At 37.4% G+C, this 24,584-nt stretch overlaps 1 protein-coding gene across 5 annotated transcripts in view; it reads left to right on the forward strand.

The window, feature by feature from the left end:
* Window positions 1-24,584, forward strand: part of BCLAF3 (BCLAF1 and THRAP3 family member 3) — a 34,864-nt gene that overhangs the window by 421 nt on the left and 9,859 nt on the right. For 2 of the 5 annotated variants that reach the window (XM_062600717.1, XM_062600707.1), the window contains exons 2-10: window positions 8,508-8,577; window positions 10,502-11,080; window positions 11,424-12,089; window positions 14,384-14,562; window positions 15,061-15,175; window positions 15,384-15,447; window positions 16,357-16,475; window positions 18,373-18,487; window positions 23,699-23,794. In XM_062600717.1, the coding sequence (XP_062456701.1) occupies window positions 8,537-8,577; window positions 10,502-11,080; window positions 11,424-12,089; window positions 14,384-14,562; window positions 15,061-15,175; window positions 15,384-15,447; window positions 16,357-16,475; window positions 18,373-18,487; window positions 23,699-23,794 (1,974 nt within the window). In that variant the 5' untranslated portion in view covers window positions 8,508-8,536. Of the gene's footprint in view, window positions 1-8,507; window positions 8,578-10,501; window positions 11,081-11,423; window positions 12,090-14,383; window positions 14,563-15,060; window positions 15,176-15,383; window positions 15,448-16,356; window positions 16,476-16,552; window positions 16,842-18,372; window positions 18,488-23,698; window positions 23,795-24,584 lie in introns of those variants that run through there. The other 3 variants (XM_062600742.1, XM_062600735.1, XM_062600726.1) reach the window with 3 other exon arrangements.

Genomic DNA, 24,584 nt, shown 5'->3' on the forward strand with positions numbered 1-24,584 from the left:
TTACATACGTGTGTGTGTGTGTGTGTGAGAGAGAGAGAGAGAGAGATAGCGTTCATACCTACACATATTTTCTCCCTGCTCGTCGTGTTTGTCCCAGAAGGTGTTTGCCCGGGCTATGGCGTACTGTGAATTTGAAGGGGACAGGAGGTCAGTGGGGATTTTGCTGAACTGATCTTAAATCTGCTGATGCTTAGGTCGCCTTTAGGAATGGCATCTGTAACCCTTGTGTGTGTGTGTGTGTATCATACAGTACATATTGGTGTGTATATAGATATGTCATCATATAATATGTGATGTGTGCAGCATAAGTGTTCAGTGAGGTTTGGGAGGGCTAGAAACACAGCATGAGGAGAAGCATGGGACAGGAATGACAAGAAATGCCAGGGGGGTGTCTCTGAGGCATGTGTGTGCCTTGATGGTTCCAGAAAACCCATTTTGCTGTGCATTTGCTCCGTGAGCAGTACCGTAAGACTGAGTTGACCGTTGTTATTCTAAGGCCAGCATTTTCCTCTGAGGTGAGCAAGGCATAAATATCGACAGTCTCTTTATTGCAAATAACTTATTTTAGGTCACAGTTCTATGCTGAGTGTGTTTAGATTAATTTAAAGCAGTACTTTTTTTTTTTCCTATAGAACTCTTGTTTTAGTTTCAGTCTCTTTTGCTTAGCTTAATGTATTTTCAAGATTGAGGTGACTGAAACAAGATGACTTGGCACTGATTTGACCGCTGGTATGTTTTTTAATACTTTTTTAATTGGTTTAGGTGATTGCATGCAGTTATTCATACCCATCTAAAGGGGCAGTAATGCTTTGGGGGGGGGAACAGGAGGAATCAATGAAAATATTCTCCTCATGTGGCCCAACTCCATGCAGAAGAGCACAGCTAACTTTTATTACAGTTCTTAAATGCCCCAAGTCACTTGAAAGTATAGTTTAGGTTCCTGAATTACAAGGATTTAAAACAAAGACTACTTAAAATTGCTGGAGATCTTAATCACTTATTTACCTAGTGTGTTTGTGGGCCTCAAGGAGAAGTGAATTTTTTGTAGTTCTGCTGGGCTTCAAAGGCTCAAGGAACAGCTTGGAAGAGGATGTAGAAAGGGAAGTGGGAGAAATGTGCAAAAAGGCATGGAAGCATCTTTGGTGAAGGAGATTACATGGTGATGTGGCAAGCTATGCAATACAAACTTGAGCAGAACGGAGTAGAGAGCACAGATGACTAAGTTTTGCTCTTATTTTCTTCTTTTTACTCTAAAAGACTGATCAAAAGCTATTAGGATTTTTCTAGCCCCCCCCTTCTTAAAGTGCTGGTGTTGATGAGGTGAGCTGAAAGTAATTCATTTCCTTTAGAGGCACACCCAGTTATCCAGATAAACAGCTGTCTGTCTTAATAAGTGTCCGTGACATCCTGTACTCTTCCATATCTGCCTTTAGCAAAATAACTGGTATTTCTGCCACTGCTTTTGTAAGAGTATTCAAATCAACTTTCCTTCTGCCTATGCTGGTTTGGTTTTTGGTGCAGTTTGTCTTGTGGGTGCTCACCTGTCAAGAAGTTGGGTTGATGTCATAGCAAGCAAGCTGGTGGGTGATGTGGCTAATGCAGTTAGGTTCTCTCTTCCTCTCAGGTGGAAGCAGGCTTGAACCCTTTCTGGGGAAGGGAGGAAATGCACTGGGAGTCTTCCAGCATGGCTGACTTCTGTGGTGTTGGTGGTGAAAACAGCTAAAACTGCTCAGTTTGCTGGCAGCATTCGCGCACAGCATTGCTGATTCTACACTACTTTTTGATTAAAGGTGTTTCTTTTTTTCCCTTGCCCTCAGTTTTGTGACTTAAGATTTCCACTACAGTTTCTAGATAGCATTCAGTGGGCAGGAAGTTGTTGTGGCTTGTTTTGTTTCTAAAGCATATATAAGACTATAACAGGAATGTATCTTTAACACACTTCTGACACCTCTTTAGAACCTGATAGGCAGAATCCACCGGTGCTGTTAAATTGGTGGGGATGGTGCTGTTAAACTTAATGATCTGTCTGTAATAGATGAGAGGTCAGACTGTGCTTTAAAGGGCTTTAATTCATTGTAATAAACATTCTACCCAGCTATTTCTTGATAGCTTGTGCTTTCTTTGTGTAAAAATAGGTATTTATTTGAGACTGAACTATGTAACCTATTATGTGACAGGTACTTATCCTACTTGATCTTCTCAAGTTGGCATTGTAATTATTTTTTTACAAAGGTGAGGCATTGCTTGCTAATTAGCCTCATTAAATGGGTTAGTTTTAATGAGAGCGTACTGAGCTTAAGTTACTTGCTCAGTAAACTTACTTGGGTATTTTTGTCTTTTGCTGAAATACATGAAAAGTATTCCCCCATACTTAAAATTGTTTAGTGGGCCCTTAAGAAATAGCCTGTGCTTCAGCTGGGCCTGTACTCTCTGTGATAGGTCTTCATCCTACTATGAGTGTAAAGAGGGAATGGTGAGGCAGTTTGAGGTGTTTTGGGGCGTTATCATCTGCTCAATACATGCCCTTGTTGTGGCTCTTCCTGTGCTCTTCAGTCTTATGTGGAGCAAGTGGAGGGGAGTGATGCTGCCTCTGTATGGGACAGTTAACTGATCTGAGGCTTAGTCATCTGCTAATAATCCTTAGCACTGAGCTACAACCTATGTAAAGCTACCTTCTTCAGCTTGTGTATAGCAAAAGGATAAAGATGAAACACAGGAGGAGGAGGAGGACAGAAAGTTAGTTCTTTAAAGCTGCAATGACTGAGCTTTCAGAAGATTAGAGTCCTATTTTTACTGCTAGAAGTTTGTAGATTAACAAGCAAACTGAAGAGAGCTGGCTGAAGAGTCAGAGTACGCTCAGTTTATGGTTTGACAGAGTGATGTGTCACTCCTACCATGCAAGTAGGAGTACTGGCACATAATATTGCTTCCTACTGTCATAGTGCACCATTTTTTTTCAATTGTTTTGGCACAGTTGTTTGTGTAGGTGCTATGGACCAGATCAGGAAATTTTGGTAAGCATAGCCTGGCCAAAAAAAAAAAAAGGAAAAGCCCCCATCATTCTCCTGATGGTGTTTATGATGAGGATTCAGGCTATGTTGCCAGTGCAACTGAGGCTGTAGTATCCTGGGGGTGGTGCAGCCAGACCTGGTACAAAATATTGTAGTGTGTTAAATCATAACCTTGGAGATCTGGAAGAGAGTCTGAATGTGACTAAAAAGGCCAGGAGAAGGAATTTGTAATCTTAGAACACCAATATCAGAGTAGCGAGGAGATTGAGGATGGAAAATTTGAATAAAGATCTTTTGTGTAGATCTTGTTATCTTCCAAGTTGTCTGAAAGAGGGAAAGGTTTAGAAATCCCTCAGTTGAATTTCTTTTGTTTCAACCAATGCGTGTCCTTGACAGTTCTAGTTTATAGCTTTCCAGCTGTGATATGCATACAACCTTGAGGGAAGGGAGTATGTGTCCAGAGTCCGGAGTGACCTCTGGGCTGCCAGAGCCTTCAGGCAGGCTGCTGGGCTCTTGCCTGCAGGGAGTCAGTCATGGGTGCGCTCTGCTTGTTCCCAGCGGTGCACGTGCACAGGTAGGTGTGCCTGGGCTTCTCATTCCAGGTGTTGGAGAAGAGCTGAGGCAAGGAGTGTGGCGCTGGTGAGAGGCAAAGTTGCACCACACAATTCACAGCATCCTACTTTGTGCCCTGGGAGGAGTGGCTGGCAGAGGAGCGTGAAAGTGTGAATTTAGTTTCACACTTTGTCTTAGGTCAAAGGCAATTAGAAAAATTAGGGAGATATGTATACATGCAGCACTGGGAGCCTCAGCTTGTGGTGATAATACCCAGATCAGTCTGGGAAGCACTGAGTTAAAGGACGTGTGAAGTTGATTTCTGGGAAAAAGAATTTGTGCTACTGCTGAATTTTTACTGATTCCCATTGCAGTTCAGAAATTTCCTGACCTGCTTGCTTGGGTGTTGGGGAATGTGTTTATTCTTAGGCTCTTTCCTAGGTGCATGCTTTTGGGCATTTTGGAGAAAAGGATTTTGAGCCAGGTAAATGTATCTACCCACTGTTGTTAGATGTTTGATACAGCAGTGCTTATGGGGGGATTTGTTATGTCTTGTGGTTCAGCTGCACTATTTCAGGCTCCTTTTGGAGAGGAAATGTCAAGGGAACTGGTATGCCTGGAAGCTGAACATGGAAAAAGTGCATGCAATGCTTACGTCCTACCCAGGCAATAGCAACAAGGAAGGGGGGGGGGAAAAACCATGTGTGACAACCTCAGTGAGTCAGCTACTATAACTTATCTGTTAGAAAAGTTGCCAGCTTTATCCTTTTTCATTTAAGAATAGGATAAACAACTTTCTGTGCTTCAGGCTTTAAGGTCTTTAAATTTTTATAGAAAAGTTAAGCCTGGGTTGCAGCTGAACTTTCAATCTGATCATGTTTGTCAGATACTTGGTTGTCTTGGTGTTGCGGTTCTCGATTCCTGGTTTCTGTATTTTGATAGACACTGCAGCAATACATGCTCTGGCACGTCCCTTGCAGTTTCTGGTTAATCAGAAGGAGACTGTCAAATGAACTTGCAACTGCTCATTTATGATAGGAGGGAGGGCAGAGTGAGAAGGTAGTGAGCTAGGCAGTTTTTGCAGCGAGGGTCGATGTCTGTCTTGATGTCTGCTGTGTGGCCCAACCTGTGAAAGACTTGCTCAATCTTTCTGCCTGTAAGAGGTTTGGAAGACGATTGCAGCTGGAGTCAGGCAGTCCTTACAAAGCGGTGAGGAATTGTCTCTCTGCTGCGGGTGAAATGGCAGTTCAAGAGCAGCTCCTGGATCTCTGCTCTACCTGCTCTCCATTGCATTTCCAGCATTGGATTTTTCCATCATCTGTGTTGTAAATGCTGATTCAGTAGAGCTCAGTCCACACCCAAAAGAAATATAAAGCAGTCTGCATCTTTTATGGTCTATTTACAGAAGAATTAGCTACTCTTATTCCATCTGTGTTCTATCTGTAAGGTTTTAGCTATGTTAGACTTGCCCACGTGGAGTTGTTTGCATTTGCAAGAGCTCTATTTCCCCTCCCTTCTCCTGGATGGCTGCATCAATTTGTGATTTCTCACTTTGCCTACTAGAGATGGCCTGGTCCAGTAGAACACGTTGTTAAACTGATAGCCTTTCTAAAAGAATGTGTGTTCTGGTTGACACACCCGAAGTATTTTTGGTCATTTTTGAGTTATTTCTTTCAAAATACCTCTTTCAGATTCTTAAAAAAAAAAAGGTATGGGAATTTTGTACTTGTCAAAGCACTGATTTCTTAAGGATAGAATCCAAGGCAGGCTGGCAACAGGCTTAAGGTGTTTTCTCCTGAGACAGAAGTTGCTTGATTTAAATTCCAGAAGTCAAGGAAAACAAAATAAGAGGTGGTTTTCTTCATTAATGTTTAAAAACTGAGCACTGTCACTGATAACTCCTCTATAATGAGTCACTTATTGTTGTAACACAACCAATAACAAGCAGCACTGTGATCTGAGTAATATTACCTCCCAGTTAAAAATACTTCTTTGCATCTTATCACAGTGGCAGCCTCCCATAAGATTGAAAAGGAGAACTTGGTGAAATTCTGAATCCAGAATATAGCAGGTCCTAGTGTGTCTGGTTCAGATTGAATTGGCCTTGCAGAAGCATCTGGATGGCTGACTCAGGAAGCGCAGGGCCTCCGCTTGATTCAAATAATTTTGCTGTAGACAGGCTTGCTACCTAGAACCATCCCACAGAAAGCTTTCTTTGGGCTTGGAGCTGCCTTATGATTTAAACCTGGACTTTGCAATGTATGTTCAAATTCTACGTAGATTTGTTTGTTATAGCGTTAGCTGGGGGTTTTAATTGGGATTGAGCTTTTCCTGCCTTCGTACATCTTTCGCCTCTCAAACGCGCTGCGGGGAAATCGCATTACTTCTGTGCGGCTTCTCAAGGAGGTGCATTAAAGTGAATGAACAGTTTCTTTGCCCTCAACAAAAGGAGTGTCTTCGCTGGAATTACAGTAATCCTGTTTATCCTAAGCTAAGAGCTAGGACGTGCTGTCACAATCTTTGTCATGCTTTTAGTGTGATTGTTTAGCTGATGTGGATAGAAAAAGCTTCGGCTATGTATGTTCAGCTTCTAGCTTGATTGGTCTGTGATACGATCTACTGGCATTGTACCAAGCTCTGTAAGATGGTTTGGGTGGAGTTTAATGGTACTTTCTTTATGCTTCATTTTAAAATGAAGGATAAAAGCTTAAAAGTTCAGAACCGAAGGGAAGACAGAAAGCAGAAATTTGAATAGCATATAAAGCACTGTTAAAATTTACATTATATATTTTTTAAATGTGTTAGCCAGCGTGTGGTTTATCATGTTTTCAACATATTGTACCACTTGGTAAGGTGTTTCTTTTATTGGTGAGAAGCACAGAATTATGTAGGCCTTGATCTTACTCTTAGAAAAATAAAATAAAAATTATTTTTTATGAATACTCTTGAAGCAATATATTTAATGTTTGCTAGTACAGTCTTAGAGCAAACAGAGTCTAGGTAAATTCAGGCCATCTTCTTTTCAGATATGTACCTTTAGGATAAGTAAGGCTTAACTTCATATTCGGCTGTTCAAAGAAGAAATACCGTACATCTTTGGAGTATTTCATGTTTTCTCCTTTATTATCCTTGGCAACAATTCTTACACCTTTATTCCTTGCCACATTGACAGTTTTGTCACAGAACAAATACTTTCATAGTAAGGGAGACTTTTTGATTTAAAAAACAATGACAAAAAAAAACCCCTCAGGATCTTCTCTGGACCTGTGCTATTGCTGTGTTGTAAATAAGTGTCTGGTTATATTGTGGTCTGGCTTAATGATTAGGAAGTGAACATTTTCAGAATCAGATTAGTTGCCTGAAATACGGTAGGTTGGTTTGTCTAATGCCAGTGTGTGCTATTAACTAGCAAAGTATGCTGTATATGACTACAACAATACGTTCTTAAAAGAGAATAATGATACAAATGATGTAGATACAGAGAGGTAGTATGTTACTGGATCAGTTGATGTGATGGGGAGGAAACAGGCATGTGGTCACCTATCTCCTTTTCCAGGTTTGTCTGTGTGTCTGGAAAAAATACTGGATTTTTTTCGCCCCTTTCAGTTGGTCAGGTAAAGATTTAATTACAAAAGAAAGGATATGAGTGATTAGGAGTGTCAGAAAAGCCATGGTTGGGCAGTGTAGGCTGTTCTTTGTCTCCAAGAATGTCTGTGAGCAGATTTTCATGGAAGATGCCAAGCAGGGGTAGAGTGACATTGACCCCTGTGTATTCCTCAAGTTTCCAATGATTGGTTGTTTGCTAATTTCAGAGCTGTTGATGGATCTGCTTTTGCACCTATTTATGTTTCTGGCCTTTACTGCATCTTGTAGTAATTAGAAGCTGTAGGTGGGTGTATGTAGTCCAAATTCCAGTTTCTAAGCTTGCTACCTGCCAATTTCACAATTTTCCTTTCCTATTTGCTTTCACATTACTTGTGGGTTTTGTAGATCCTTCCATCACTTCTTTCCCAAGTGTGTAACGTTTTTCTTGCAAAAAAGGGCAAGAAGAGTAGACTTCATTAATCTTTTCTCTGATTCTTCCATATCTTTTGTGGGAAGGGATATCCAAAACTACTTACAGGCTTCAAGAATTGTCTGTAGTATGGACTTTTATAACACTAATTATGCTTAGTTTGTTATTTTCAGTGCTTTTCCTAATTATCCTGCATTTGTTCATATAATCTAATGTTCATTTTTCGCATGGCTGAAATTGTCATTTTTTAGCTGGTAGTATAAAAGTAATGTACTAGAAAAAAAAAAAAAAGCATTGCTTTTTGTGATATTCCCTCTGTTAACTGTTTAAATGCATGCAGAAGTAGTAGATTAACCAGTGAAGTATAGAGATGAGATCTTTTGTACACTGTTATATATAGATGAAATGTTAAAAAAGTTAACATTTGATGGAGCAGTAAGAGATAACACAAAGTCCATTTAAAAACATCAAGGTATATTACAAATCTAAGTGCAGTATATAGGGGTAACTGCATGCTAAAACCTTTTTCTTTGTAAGTTTGATTCTTGTGCTGGGTGCCTCTTCCCTCTATCATTTGCGGCATTCAGTATGTACTAATAATTATGGCATAATTTTCTCAGTTGCAGTTTCTTTGTGAGATTCTTACCATTAAAAAGGCATGAATAGAGAGCATTATAAAATGTAGGGAGAAAAAAATGAGCAATGACCAAATACCCTAAACTGATTATAAAGAAAATAAACTGTATTCTCAGATCACCAGTCAGGAAAGAAAATTACTTGCCTTAAAATGAGAATTGGAGTTGAAAAGAAAGCTTACTGTAGTGTCAAACCTGGATCATCTAATGCTGCACTTGTTAAAAATAACTGCCAGTATTGCCAGTTGTAGTGCAATTCTGTTATTAGACTAGTAATTCATACTGTTTTTACAGCTTCAAGAAACTCAAACACGTGAGAAAAGATGACGAGATCTAGATCAAGATCACCACGATGGAAACAAAGGTAAACATTTATCTCTAACTCTGTTCCTGTTCTGAAGTGTAGCTCTACATAGGGATTTATAATGAAAATCTGTTAAGAAAATAATAAACTGTTAAGAAAAAGAAAGCCAAAAGAGGCCAAAATCGCAAACTGAAAGTGTATTTTACAAAAACATAATTTGTTTTTCAAATTGAACAGCTTCTGAACAATTTTTTTTCTAACTACATTTTTTTACTACTTCTGGCTAAAGACGTTAAGATTTTGCTCTCCACCAAGAACCATGTTCAGATTGCTCATTTTGGGACTTGGAAGTATTTTAAGCACCAACCTCTCAGGCAATAGTTAATTACTTTTGCTTGAACACCACTTAATACCTTTAGGCATCCTGTTTTGTGTCTTGATCTAGAGGGAGAGCTCAAACCTTTTAGGCTTCCATGAGCCTTTGGGGCTGACCTCAAATTTGATTTTTTTAAGCACAGTTAGATATGCCTTGCAGCATAAGATGAAAAAAAGAAGGGAATCACAATGCCTTTACTTTCTGAGACTGGCTTAGTAGCATGTGTTGTTGATGCTACCAGAACCATCATGCAGTTTGTTACCTGCCTAGGTAATATGTTTAGGACTTAAAATGAGAATTTCAGATGTTGAACTAAGAGGTTGGAATATGATCTGAAGACTTCAAGAGCTATCAGGGTGTAATACAAAATTTTATCTTTTGCTGGATTGGAGTTGGCTTTTTTAGACAGACTAACAATTTATTTGTGATGACCCAGACCAAGGGAATTTAGATAACCTAGAAAAATATTCTTGGAGAAATCCCACCTACTTGCCTCTTGATAACTGGGAATCTGTCCTTTGTGAATGAAGGGCTGGGAGAAAAGTTGAGCACTTGTTAAAAAGTTAACCTTAACCAAAGCATGCAAATAAATCCCACAACGGCAGCATAGGTGCAGTGCTGTTCTGAGGCTGAACTCTTTGCAGAAACAAAGAGCTGCATCAAGTTGTATGTTTGCAATATGTGCACAAAGGAAGTGACTTCCTAGTTTTTTTCATCTCTTATTTTTCAATTTCTGCATTAAAGAGGGTATTGAGAGTTTGCAGTGAGTATGTGAATACAAGCAGAGCTACTTTGGTCTCTAGGGTTATGGCGTTATCTCTTGTTCTCACTAGTGGCTCATCCTGCTTTTCTTTAGAGTTCAGCCAAAAGAGTTCTAGTTAATTTACTTTTATTTTGACTTAGTTACAAAAGTGAAAGCTGGGAAGGCTGCAAATAAGTTGATCTTAGCAATTGAATTTTTAATAGCAAAAGCAACAATAATAATGTATGTACACATACACGTACATAAATATGTGCACACTTATACAAAAAGTATTTTTCTCAAACTATTTTGTGCAGAAAAAGCCTATGTGACATTTTACTCTTTCTAAAATGAGACATTCTTTAATGCTTTAAATCAGCAATTTTTCTTGGCATGGCTTTCTAGCCCTGCTAAGACTTGTTTCCTTTTTGTTATTTGTATTTCTTTATATGCTTTTTCCTTTCCCATTTTTCTCTTGGCGCAGACAAAGATAGAGAATACTCGAGAAATATAAAAAAAGTGTAACAGTTGTTTTCAATGTAGTAGAAGCCTTATATATAAACATTATTTTTAGTTTGAGATGAAAAATGCAGTGAGAGGAAGATGACTGACTTACCAGTATTTTGAGTGGGTGTTTTTCCCTATGAAGACTTTTAATAGGATGAAAGTAAGCTTGTTATTCTAGCTAGACAAATGACATTTTGAACATCTTGGCTTGTACTAACTTTTCCTTTTACTAGTTGGTTAATAACTGTGTGCTGTACTAAGTCATGTTTTTGTACTGAACAGATGTTCTCATTAAGTACTCTTAATGATTCAATTTTTTGGGGCTGCTTAAAGTAGACTGTATCTTTCTTTTGTCTCAGGTCCTTATCTCCAGCATTTAGGAGTCCAGAACACCATAGGCAAAGGCATGCTCATATTAATTATGACTGTGAATATAAAAGCTTTCGTAAGGACCCAAAGAAGTCTATGCCTTGGAGAGCAGAAGATGAAAAGTATGGACAAAGCAATTCTAGATTTGCACCTCATGGAAATAACCACCAGAGAATTTATGAACGTAGGTCACCTTCACCAAACCTAAAAAGAGTTTTCTTGGAAGATACTTATAGTCATAAGCCCTACAGAACACATTCATCAGAAAGAACTGAAAGCAATAGGAGATACCAGTTACCACCAAAATACTCAGAAATACCATATAAAGAACATGACCGGCCATTTTACCAGCACAAAATGGAAGAAAGATATATGTCTGAGCACTATAAAGTCACTGGAAATGAAAAAGGAATGAAACCTTTTCATAGACCTTTAGGGGCTTCATGTAAACTTGAAAGAAAATGGCATGAAGATGACTTGAGGCACCAGAGGTTACATGAGGAGAAGTATGGTCAGTCACCCAGAAGAGTGTCTGATGAATTTACTGCAAGGAGCTCTTTACAGAAGAGGTATAGGAATAAAATAATTAAAACCTGGGTATTGTGGTGTAAAGCCTCAAGTGAAAGTCTGTTTTCATTATAGTTGAAGATATCCACCTTGAAACACGTTTGCCACTTTGTAGTTTAATTATGGGCGACTGGTAGTAGTGAAGTATTTGTCTTTTAAGTAAATCATATTGATGGCTAGAGTATGAAAGGATAATATTTCCCTCTTAAGAGCCCCTGCACATCTGTACCTTGGCGTGAGGGATTATGGGTTAACTTGCCACGCATTCTGCTGTCCAACATTCTGCACATATAAGTTCTCACTTTCTTCTCTAGTGCAAGTGTAAATTGCTTTATGTCAACACAGGTATCCTGAAGATCACGATTACAGAGAATATGGGCACACGTCTAAAAGGGCTAAGGAAATGGAGAGGTATGACGGTGGAGAAATAACAAGAAATTCCAAGTGGAAGCAAGAACGTTCTTTTGCACCCTACAAAGAAAAGGAGGAGCAAAGAAATCTGGGTGCCCAGCCTCACCGATCAGCCGAAAGGGAGTACTCGGAGGGATCTGTCACAAAGATAGCCTATGAATACAGTCACAAACGACGCCGGCATCCGGATGGGGAAAAGTCTTTTTCTGATGACAGAGCTCAGAAGTATGGAAAGCAGGAAGACCAGAAATACAATTCTTCTAAGGGTGCCCGGGATAGCAAAGAGTTAAGTTACTTTAGCGGTGGAAGAGCGAGACAGACTGAAGAAGGGCATGTTGAAGTACCTGTTAAATATAGTTCAAAGAAGGGCTGCAATGCATGTGTTAACTCTTGCAAAACAGATGTTGATCTGAGATCCTGTAAGAACAAGCAGAAGGAAAGAGTAAGGAAAGAAGGAGAGATCAGGAAAAAAGTAGATTCTTCCAGTAGCCAGCATGATTCAAGTCATACAGTTTCAGATGTGAAAATGTCAGATGTCAACTGTAGGAGGGAACGTCTTACAATCAAAGTGGATATGAAGAAAATGGTGACCAAGTACAGGTATTGTTTTCCATTCACCTGATCTTCTTTCTTTGTGAATATTGGAGAAACCAAAGTTTCTTAAAGAGGTAATAAGGACAAAGCAAGGTTGTATTTTATTTTGTTTAAAATGTTAACTTGTCCAGACTAGAAATTCACAGCCTGTTTCGATGCAAAAAATAATCTAGTTTACTTTATAGGGATGTAGTAGAAATTGGATTAAAAAAATATGCCTGACATAAATTTAGTTGCTATAGTATGCCTGATATTTAAAAGTTGCTTACGATGAGTAAATATTATTACTTGAATTAAAAAAATGCAAGAGCAGGAAAGTATAGTTCTGTGCTTTCTTCCAAAATAAGCAGTTTTTTTTTTTAAGGAGTCCCTTATTTCTTTTGAAAACCAGAGCCTTTCAGTTGCATAAATTTCAGGCATACATACAAATATTCAAGATCTCAAGTTCCCTAAAGCTGTCAAAAATTAAAACCCATGAGCTGTCTTATTGTTATAACAAATGAGGTTGCAATCTATTTTCAGGCATCAGAACTGAAAAGCAGTGGAGTAGATATTCATCTTCTAGTAATTCTTGTGATTGCCTTTAGCATTCACCATGTTAGCTGAATGTTGCAAAAAAAAAGTTAACATTATGAAACTGTAGATGATAGTTACCTGGTAGAGGCAAAGCTGTGTGGATTGCATGGATTTGTGCAGGGTTTTTTGGTTTGTTGCCTTGCTGATGCAGAGAAGAGTGTCATATAATGGCAGTAATCCCTTTTAGAAGTTGAGAGGCTTTTGTTTTAAAGGTCTTTTTGCCTCTTATCCCAAATATAACACATGTACTGAAGTTTTATCTCTCTTCAATACTTCAAAAACGTGCACTGAAATGGAGTGCTATGAAGATTAGACCAACTGCTCTCTGCACATAGGGGACTAATATGTGACTGAGGAAAGGAAAGAGGAGCAATGGTCCTTAGTGCTAGGACAATTGTTTATCTTTTCAGAAAGATAATATAAGAAAAACAGCTTAATTCTTGTTGTTGTAAGCACACAGGAAGAGTCTTGTATGTAGTAGTCTCTTGCTGATCAGGAGAGTCGGATGCAATGGAGATGGTAATTATTTGCAGAATGAAGAAAGAAAGTGCTGTAACGATTACAGCTTGCTTCATGTTTAGTGGGTTTTTTCCACAGCCAAAAGTGAAGAACATCTTAATTCTTAAAAAATAAAAACATGAATTTCCTAGAAGCTAGTGCCTGGGAGTATTCCTACTGCCTGCTTCAGGTCTTTTAACTAGCATGTGACTTGAAGTACCTTGGCTGAGAAGAATGCGTTCTGTATAAACCTGGGGAGGAGGTAGCTAATTCAAAGCATCTACAGTAAATGCTTAAACTCAGATTTTTGATTCCTGTCTTGAGTTCATTTATTTTCAGTTTACTCGGGCAGGTGGGTGACTTCTGGGACAAGCTAGAGGCTGCCTGTCATACTTTCCTTTTCTTGTCTGATACGTGCCTTGTGATCTTCAGATACAGCGTGGGCGGGTTCATAATCGCTTTCCAGAAGGCATAGTAATGGAGCCTCTGCCCCGAAAATTTTCTTGTGGAACGTTGTGAGTCCTGAACTTAACTTTACAAGTGACAGGCATTTTTATTGCAATGAGAACAGCAGAATCAACTTTTTTTAAAAAGTGTTAGCTTCTATATCAAAATAACTTTTAAAAGGAAATGCAAGCCTTTTGAGAGTACGCTCATTTAAAAAGAATAACACTGACAAAAAGATTCAAAGTATGTATTCTTAAGTTTGCACGCTGCCACAGGTCATTCTGAAGGAGAGCTGTTTCACTAGACTTTAAATGGTGATTTGGTTTTTAAAGACACTGTAAGATAATAAGATTTCTGAACTGTTCTGGAAGTGCTTGGTAGCTCTTTATGAACGTGAAGAAATGCACATAATTGTCTTCCAGAATTACACTAAGAAAGTATTTTAAATCAATGTCTTGATTAGTGTGTTTTATTTCGTAAGCTAGATGAATTAAGTTTAAACTTTACAAATACTGTATTACATAATTCACTAAAACAAGGATTTCGGAGAGCTCCGTCATACCTAGCTGTATGTTATTCTTGCTTTCCTTCCTTACGTTGTCACCAATATTTCTTGTTTAAAGTCCTTTAATTAAAAAAGGAACAAAATGAGATTTCAGTTTCATTGCATTTATTCTTAGAACACTTCTTAACTTACCGTTTTACTCTATTTAGTCTATTTGAAACTTTCAGATATACTGAATTCTATTAAATTGCATATTTACAAATTTTTATTCTAGGGCTGCTTCTAGTCATACTACAGAGAGACAGATGTCACATGATCTGGTTGCTATTGGCAGGAAAAATGAAAATTTTCATCCAGTGTTTGAGCACATGGAATCTGTAACACAAAATGTTGAAAACAATCCATCAAGAGAATTTACTCAGGAAATAATCACAATTATCCATCAAGTTAAAGGTGGCTATAATATTTTGGGTATATGTGTTTGTTTTGTTTATAATTATTAGAAAGAAATCTAGTAAATTAGATATGTTGTCCTTGTAAACCCCAAGTGCTTGTCTTTGGCCTCATTTATGCTGTATTTACTTTGCTTAGTCACTGTTGGAAATACGTATTTCCTTTATTTTTCCAGATTAGTTTTTAGAGTGCTGTATAATATTCAGTGTTGAACTTTATTAGCTATAGATTACAGTAGCTTGAGTATTACCATGATAGAGCTGATAAAAAGTTGCCTTTCTATTCAACTTAATTTTATTTGATAAGAAAGATGTCTAAGTTGGACTGGCCTTGTCTTTAATTTCTGAATGTTGAACAGCAAATGGAAATACTTAGAAATTTTATTTCAAAAGTTGTGTTGAGATATCCTTAGCAGTAAATCTTTTAAAAGATATGATTTCCAACTATATGGTTCAAACACTAAAAATAAAAATTCTTGTATTTAATATCTCTTCACAGCAAATTATTTTACATCTTCTGACATAACTTTACATGAACGATTCTCAAAAATTCAGGATAAACCAGTTACAAATATAAATGAAGTTAAAATACATTTGGATCCAGAAATTCACAGGTAACTGATATGCTTTTGTCTTAATTTATGTCTATTAAAGTAGTTATGAATCTTTGGTAAGCTTTATACTATACAGCTGACCCCAAGTACCTGGAATGTTGTTTCTCTGACTGGAAATAGTCTGTAAAGAGTTCAGTAGTTCACTATAATTAGCAAGACCATTATTATTATTATGCATGTTTTTTATGTAATATTTCTGTTGTTTCAGGAGGATTGATATGTCTCTAGCAGAACTTCAGAACAAACGAACTGTGCCATCTGAATCTCCACAGGTATCTTACTGTTTGTCAGAAAGTTAATAATTTAAGTTGAAATAATATGGTTGCAGATAATCTCTTTTCTTTGGCTGATGGTAAGCCATTATTACATGCTTTGGATGCTATCAGTATTTTTGCCTATTTTTAGGAAAGTACATACACTTTTAGTGTATTTTCAGAGGTAATTTGAATGATGCAGATGTACTGTGCTCTCTGGTTGGTACCATACAGATGTGTGTTGGAGTAGCTGGAATATTTTAGGGGGTTATTCCTGCTGCTTGCAACCCTATTTATTTTAAAATAGTACAAATACTAAGTAGAGGACTGTTGACATATGGATCTGACTTTCCATCTGAAGTTAGAAAAAGCCTTGATGTCTTCTGTATCCTAATGTTAGACTGACTGAACATCCAGATAGAAGATCAGAATTTTATTTCCTGTGGTTTTATTCAAGGGCATGGGGATTCTTTTCCCCTTTCAGACTATGCTTAACTGTTAGTGTTATCTTGCTTAACTGTTAGTGTTATCTTTTTTTTTCCCCCTCCTCTATAGCATATGTATGCAGAGATTCAAATTAATTAAGAACAGTAGATCTTCTTACTACTGGGATCTCTGTGACTATTTTTGCCTTGGTAACTCCATGCAGAAATATACTGAGCTGTTCCAGTGTTCTGTTCACTGTTACTTGGAAACTTGTGACAAGGTAGATGGAGGGGAGGTGATTGTTTAAGACTATTTTTTTGTAACTGCTCTGGACTTTGGATTCTCGGGTTAATGTGCATCTGTCTTAAGTGCAGATAGTTGAACTACTTTATCAAGGCTATACAGGACATGATCCTGAAAAACAGAACAAAGTCAATTGCATCACTTAATATTGTTCAGTTACTATTGAACTGACCTGATGTCAACCCTTCCTTTAACTAGAACGTTATGAGAGTTTTAGAAGATCCAAATGATCTACGGCATGATATAGAAAGGAGAAGAAAAGAGAGATTGCAGAATGAAGATGAGAGGCTATTTCATATAGATGGTGTAACTCCAAGGTAATTAGCCAGTACCTGTTTGCCCAAGCCTGTACTTCTCTTATGCATTCATTTTATTTTTTGACACTTTCCTGCAGTTGCATTCAAATATATTCTGATTCTTTTCACTAGATTTTGTCCTTTTAAGTTTGACTTGAATTGAAATTCTACTGACATGCATTGCAGATGCTCCTGCAACTTGCTCTGTAATGAAGTGTTACCTTGAAGGAAATTAAACTGCAGTGGAAAAAAAAAACAAAAAGCAAACTCACAAACTGAAGCCCTGAATGAGGAGGGAAGAAATTAAAGAGACTTCGCTGTTTTCATTTATATTTTTATTTTATGGCATATAACGTTCTCTTGGTATTTGGTAGCTTTGTAAAAGCATTTTAGAATAAATGTCTTGCTATTCTGATTGTCTGTAATGTCATGTGGAGTACTTGCAAAATATTGGAGGAGTTCTGATTCTGAGAGAATTTTGTGCAGAAAAAGTAGAGATTTTGGAAGAGCTTTTACTGTTATGAATTCCTCCAAGACACTTGGCTGAGAAACATTTGCTGTCTTGAGTCATCCTGTTTCATTTTTGATACTGCAGGGTTGTCTGGTTGCACAGAGATGACTTGCCTTACTTGTATGAAAAGAAACGTTAGGTGAAAAATTGTCCGAATAAATGAATCCATGCAATAGTCTTGATTTGAAGGTATTTCTTAAAAACAGACAGCATCGTATTAAATGTAGTCTGTAATGACAGACTGTGACAATACACGCATACAAAGGAAAGGTGACTTGGGCAGGTGGAAGCAGGGTTGAGAGCTATAGAAGAAACAGATTTCCTGTATTTGAGTTTGATACCTTTCACTTTCTTTAAACAAAAGACAAAAGAAAAATTTCTTTGCCTATTGTGTATAGCCTTTTTATCTACCTAGTACTCTTCTTAATGAGCATTTGGCCTGATAATCCAGGAACTACTTCCCAGATAATTCCCTCTCTCCCCACACACATGCAGTTGTTCTATTGACCCTCTACATACACTGCTTATAGAGAGAAGCTCAGATTTCTCTAGGAAGTGTGGCTGTTCTGGTGCTAGACATGAGAAGGAGTACAGTGTCAGACCTGACGTGCATCATCGTGTGGGCTGAGGATAGTGATGGTATCAATGATGGGTACAATTTTCCTGGGTACAGTTTTCCTTAGATCTAGTTTTGTTCTTTGATTCAGTATGAGATACTGAGATTGCCTAATTAGCTGGGCCAGTTTGTCTTGATTTGTCACATTAATTTATTTTACATCCATGGAAACTGTTACTGTTTCCAAAACCATGAATTTTTGACTTCTCATAATTATTTTTCATTTTCCTGGTAAATGTTCTGTTTAGAGGTTGATGGACACATCTATATTAACAATGTGCCTTGGGGGGGAGGGGAAGACCACAGCACCTAGTTTGTTGAGGATGAAACTGGAGCATAAAACTACCATCTAGCTATTTATCTACAGCTTGTGTCTGATTTGGAAATTCATAAAATGGAAAATTCTGTACAATTGCAAAGATAGCAGTAGTGCGAAGCAGTGGTTGAAATGCTTTTGCGTTTCAACCAGCAGAGGGCAGCAATAACCAGCTGTGCAGGCATAGCTGTGTGAACCAGGGAAGCTTGATTTGGATAGCGAGGACTTCAGGAAGGCAAATCTCCATTTATTCATAATGGCATAGCAAAATACAGATTACTGTGTAATTCTAGGTGATCTGGGATTCTGTTTAGTCAGAAGACAAGTAATTTGTCAGCAAACATCCTGGATGTTTGCTGGATGGTTGAAAACTGTCACTTTGCGCTTTTAAGTGATTAATAAGGTCATTTTAAACATCGTTTGATAAATTGTGGATTTAATTTTAATTTTTTGTCCTTTTCCTGTTTTTGATCAGGAATCAGCAAAGCTGCAGTGTTTCAAAATTACGAAACTCCCATATTGATGGCTTTCAAAAGCCGATAAGGTTCATTAAACCACCTTTCAGGAAGTTTATTGGAAAACCTCACCTGGTAAGCCTAAATATGAAATAGTAACTTAAGCATTTATTTCCCTTACATTCATAACTATACTTAATGCAGCTTTTTCTGTATTACGTAGGCTGATGTGAACTTGCAGACCTGTCATTTCTTGTCCTTTTAAGTTTCAACTGACGCTTTATCTTTAGACTTGTTCAAGTGTCAACACTAAAACTGACTGCTCATAATTTAACAGCTCTGACTTCCTTGGACATCTGTTGCAGCACAGATTAGTTCATGTCAGCTGAAAGCATTTTTATGGCCACATGCTAGTTCAACGAAAGTATTGATTCTTTTGCTTTTTTGAATGCCTGTGTACTATTCCAAAACAATGTTGCTAGTGTTCTTATAACATAGCAGGGAGATGGCCACTGGTTTGTTGTTTCAGAAAGCTAGATCAGGTAGGTAATGTTAAATGCATTTATACAGAAATAGAAAGACTTCTTCAGAGAGTGAGGAAATAAGGTGCTCAGTTTTAGATTTCTTATTGGATAGCTGGAACAGGTCAAAATAATTTTGGTTTTTAATGACCTACTGAATTAAGGAGATTTATGAAATAAGAACTCATAGTGGGTGTAGCTTTATAAAAGAAATTTGCACTGCATATCACATTTCTTCCCCTTAATAAAATTCTGCCTAAATTATAGATTAGAGAACCTTGTTATTGAGCAGCTAGTCTGAGGTAATGTTTGGGGAAAAGGAAATGGGAATACAATACTCAGTCTAGTTGCCAGTGGTTTGAAAGGAAGGTCTGCATCTTGTTTTGTGTAGGTGGCATTGTTACTAATATGGATGTTTCTCAGAGAGAAGAGAGTTCTGGAAAGCTTTTTTTTAAAAAAAAAAAAAAAAGGGAAAAGAAAAAAAAAAGTAAAGAACCGATCACAGAAATAAAATGCCTGAAACTATATCCCTAAGGATGGAATGTTGTACAATGGATTAGCTCATTGTGTTCCATACTGAATTTATCAAAACTAGTTTGGACAGTTACTCTTTCTTAGACTGTCCTTCTGTGATGTACTTTGATACTGAAACAGGAAAGATAGTTACGTTGGTTTCAATAGAAATAAAACTGTCCCTGTTGGAAACTTCCTTTTAAATAAATGCAGTGTCATTTCCAAATGTTTCTGCTTCTTTAACTTGGACAACTGGAGAGATCAGAAAAATTTTATTAAAATGTGTACAGTATAAAAATCTTTTTTGGTGCCTGCAAAATAAGGATGAGGTTAATGTAAATAATGGTTCCTCATGTGTTATAACTGGTACCCTGCTGACAGAGTTCCAGAAGACCATGAAATTTTTCTGAGGTCCAGCAAAAGTAGATATATTTATTCTAAGTTCTGACCCATCACTCAAATGTAGCTGCCTTGCAGACATAATAGTTTATCTTTCAGTGTAAACCAATGCAGCACAACAGCTTTTAACAGTAAAAAGAATTATTTATTCAAGCATCCTAAAAGGATGACTTTTTGTAGTCAGCAAATGCACAAATTGGTTTGTAGATAAGTGGGAAGTTAAAATGCTTGCTTTAGTTGACCATCCACATGTGTCAGTAAACATTATTCAATACTAGCCAACTGTATTAGAGGCATTATATTTTGCAAATGCCTCTGTAGTCACCAATTACCAGCTTTTAATTGCATCTTCTGGTTTTGTTCTTTGCCCTTGCCTTTGATTCTTATTCTGCTCTTTTTGTCTGTTTTCCTGTTTGTCTAGTATGTCTAATGCTTCATATGTAAAATAACATAGAGGGTGATTTTTGTCCTCGGTAGAGAAGATCACCAATATAGCTAACACTTGTGTCTGAGGCAGTTCAGCTAATTAAGCTGAGAAAGCTAGATCCAGTGGTATAGCACTTCTTGGGCTGTGTAGACATGCTGTGGGAGAGCGTGTGGTGCTCAAAATAGCCTTTCCTGAAACAATTCCTTATGTGGCTGGGCAGTACGTGTTCCCCTTCTGGGTAGGGAGCTATTGCAAAAAATCTTTTCCTGAGGGGCAGTAGAACAAACTTGTTCTCTGCACATGTAAGCTTCTAGCACTGCTTTACTGTTTGTTGTGAGAGTTGAGAAGTAGAGTGGTTTCCAAGTAGCCAACTGTAATTTCAACTATGTGTATAAGAGTAATTTCAGTGTTAAGTAGTTTTCTGTAATAAATTCTGAACTGCGTGACTGTATCCATAGCTACTTTGTTTGGAAATGTGATACTAATGGAGTTGAACTGAGCTTTTAAAAAAAATGAAGACAAAGGCCACTCTTACTTCTTTTCTGTAAGAGGATAAATATTTGGACCTTGTGATTCAGTGAATCTTGTGTCAGAACAGTTTAGGTGCGAACATTACTGTGTACACTGAAAAGTGTAAGGATGGTGACTAGAGGTTAATATTCAGAAAATGGTGTGCTGGATTTAAGAAATGGTTTGGTGGGTCACCACAGCATTGGTGCTTGGTCACATCTTGCTAAATGGTAAACATTTGAAAATGAAGAATATATAGTAATGGAGTATGTGTGTTGGAAGATTGAGGAATGGATTGAAGCATGAACAGCAGCTGACATGTTTGATAGGATAAGGAAGTAACTTTCTTTTTCTTCTCAGTTTTAAACAGTTATTTGGGTAAGAATTGTTGGTTGATTCTGCAGTCCAAGAACTCAAGTCCAGAGTGCTCTGGTTCTTGTAGGAAGTTGTTTTATGTTTCCGAGGAGATGTAGCTATAGCACAAGTATCAGGAATATTGTGAAGGTGTACGAAAATATATGCAGTAGACATCTGTACCGCTTGTATTTAGTAGTATTCCACCTGTAATTTTAAAAAACAAACCCCAGGAAGTCCACAACAAATACACTGACCTTCAACACTGCTCGTGTTTGCTTTGCTTACAGGTAAATATTGAGAGAAAAGAACATATCAGAGGGCCAGATTTCAAAGGGCAAGCATAACAGTACTATGACTCAAACAATAAAGCTTCAAAAATGTTTAAAAAAAATTGACAGAACACTCCAGCATCTTAAACTATTAGACAGAATTTGAAATTCTTAATGTATTAGATAAATATTTCAGCTTGCTTTTGGATTTTCCTAATAGTAAAATTTCATTATGGCATGCCTTTTTTTTATTGTTGCTTGAGGAGGCATGTATATCAGCATGAGTAAAGAACAGATGCTTAAGGTTTAATCAGCAGACCATACCTGGTTTTAAGATGGTGCCTGATGCAAAAACTGATAATGTGCTGATCAGAGATGCATATCAGAATGTCCTTACAGTGACTAAAATAGTTGTTAAAGTGAGAAGGGCCCATACTTCTCTAAGATGGGCTTTATTTAATTCCCAAAGGCTCATTATTACCACTAACTGTAATGGGAAGTCTTTTTGAATAGTTTCTCATTGAGTTTTGCTCAAGTCTCAACTTTAATGATTCTTAACAGTGAATTTCTTGGCTTAATTATGTATTGTGTGGAGAAAGTTAAATTGACCTGAGTATCTTCTTATTCTTATGATAAGAAGGAAGCTGGGAAGTTCCTGGCTTGCTTTTCTCTGTATGTTTCCTTTCCAATATGCTTTTCTAAGAAAAACCATCTTGACTACCCTAGTCTCACTTCATGAAATTTTTGGTGGTCCTTTTTTGTTCTCTGCCGAGTCTTCTCATGTCAAGGCATTTTCAAAAGCTGAATAAATTGTTGGTTGATATATAGGCAACATACTGTTCTCAAAAAAAAAAAAAAAAAAAAAAAAAGCACGAGTTAAACTTCAATTATAAGTTCGGTTATAACACTTTTTTGTAGCACTTATAGCCCCCCCCCCCCCCAAATTAGTAAGTGTTAAAAACCATCTTGGGGTTCTCTCTCTTTTTTAAAGAATGAAACACAAATGTTCCTGCAAGCAGCCTATGTGGGAAAAGTTCAGTTTAAACCAAAAGGTCTTCAAGTCTGAAGATATTAGAGTAGAATTATTGCTGTAGTTTTTTTCTCAATCACTTGAGATCTTTTTTTAGCAGCAATACTCTCTCCATTTATTCTAATTAAACAGAACATGTCCTGAAGTGTTTCTGACAGTGTAATGATTTGGTATTTTGTTAAAGAACAGAAGTTCTGTAAGCTGTGAGGTCTGCATTTGCAGTTGTCGGGTGTTAGTGTATATGAAATATTGCGTAGAGTTCTCTTTTTAGGCTCTTCTCAGAATTCATTTGGAGCTCTTGATTACTTTTGAGTAAACAGATTCCAAGAATATGGAACTTTCGTGTGTGATTATTCAAGAATACTTCTAAATGGAACATGAAAAATAATTGGGTTTGATTGCTAGGAGTTCATTGGCAATTCAGCTCTGTAATAGATGACTTTATTATATGGCAGTATGTAATGCCTCTATAAATGTTTATAATTGTGCTATATGTAATATGAGAAATAGAAAAGAATGTGATAATTTTGAAGCTGTCTATATTAAAATATGCATCAGCTGAAGGGAGCTGTCATGGGAAAAGTTGAAAAAGGATGACAATGTGTAGGTAGAGCAGTGGCTGGAGGGAGTGCTCTATTTTATGCAACTGTGGCTGTTTGAATGCAGCTGTTCAGTGTGTCAACATTAAACAATTTCAATACCACTTATCTGTGCCACCTGTTTCTGAAATGATGTAAATTTGTGGCAGGCAAGTCTTTTCCAAAGTACTGTCCTGTAATACAAAGAAAGTTAAAAGCAGGATCTTCTGAGGACTAGTGTAATGTGGCTATTTGCAGTCTGGTTGCTGAAGTGGTTTATATAGTAGTAATGCACGCATCAGCTCAAAAGTACACTAACCTGTGATGACCACATACTAAGCAGGGGTCTCCAGAGTACTAATCGTGTTGCTCTTACCCCTGACTGAAGGGATGACTGCTGTAGCAACCTACCTACTATACTTGCTGCATGCGAATTGCAGCATCTGTTTTTGTGGGGACAGAGGTGGAGAACCTTAGTCCAAGAGATCTGAGCAGGTAACAACCCAAAAGAATGATACTCTAGTGTGATGGTTTGCACCATCTTTGGCTTCTGTGGGATCTGCCATCGCTTCAGCCAGCTTTAATCCCAGGCCATGTGCTGCTGGTGTTCTGGTGCCTTTAAATGCTGCCAGGCATGCTGTGAGATGCAAAGAATTGCAATGTAAGGTTAGTGTAACATGAAAACTTGTTATTTAAAATAACTCAATAGCAAGCTAATAACTGCTGTTTTTCCTCTCCCTAGAATTCTTACTATTCTTCAAAAACAAATGATATTTTCCCTCACAGACGAATTAGAGGACATCTTGAAAATACAGGACCTATTAGAAGACACTTTAAGGTACAGTTGAACTTTTATATGTTTTATAAACTTGTGCTTTGATCATGTTGATCTTGGCAACAGGCAACATGTTAAACTGTCTTAAATGCCATGAAAAAGCTGAATTATTCCCAATGAAGGGATGAGAGGCTTAGCTTTCTGTAGTTAAAACGGCTGGGAGTGGATTGAGCTGAACTGTCCAGTAATACATCCATACAGATGAAAGAAAGGAATTCACTGTACAGTTCTGAATGAGGATTGTAGAAAGTGAAGGATGACTAGACAGCCAGTGTATCAAAACAAGCTGGGTAGCATTCTTTCCTTCACCAAACACACATGGAAGTCTAAATTTTTGCCCAAGATTAGGTGAAATAAATTGTATTGCTTTTAGAATTGTATTATTGCGTTTTATTTGTATTTTCATACAGTGATTTCTGGGGAACTGATCTCTTAATCTCTTCTCATAGATACCTCATATCTTGCTACCTATGCTTTTTTCATATAAATGTGAATTTTGTAAAGTATTATTTTCAGAGCTTCAAGATGGTAAAGAGATGGTGGGCAAATGTGCTTCTTCCTGGAGTAATGTAGTGCCTTTCTAATGCTTTTTTAACTGTAAAATGTATCATAGGGCCAGTAAAACAAAAAAACCCTCCCCTTTCCTACTGACACTAGCAAACTGTGCCCAAGTCCAATTACCTTTCTGTTATGAACAGATCTATTAATCAAATCTAGGACAATCTATTCTCTCTTGTTTTAAACTTAATTACTCTTACTCACTGTTTAATTGGTTGGGCCATTCCATTAGGGT

The sequence above is a fragment of the Rhea pennata genome, chromosome 1, assembly GCF_028389875.1.
Source record: "Rhea pennata isolate bPtePen1 chromosome 1, bPtePen1.pri, whole genome shotgun sequence".
Lineage (NCBI taxonomy): Eukaryota > Metazoa > Chordata > Aves > Rheiformes > Rheidae > Rhea > Rhea pennata.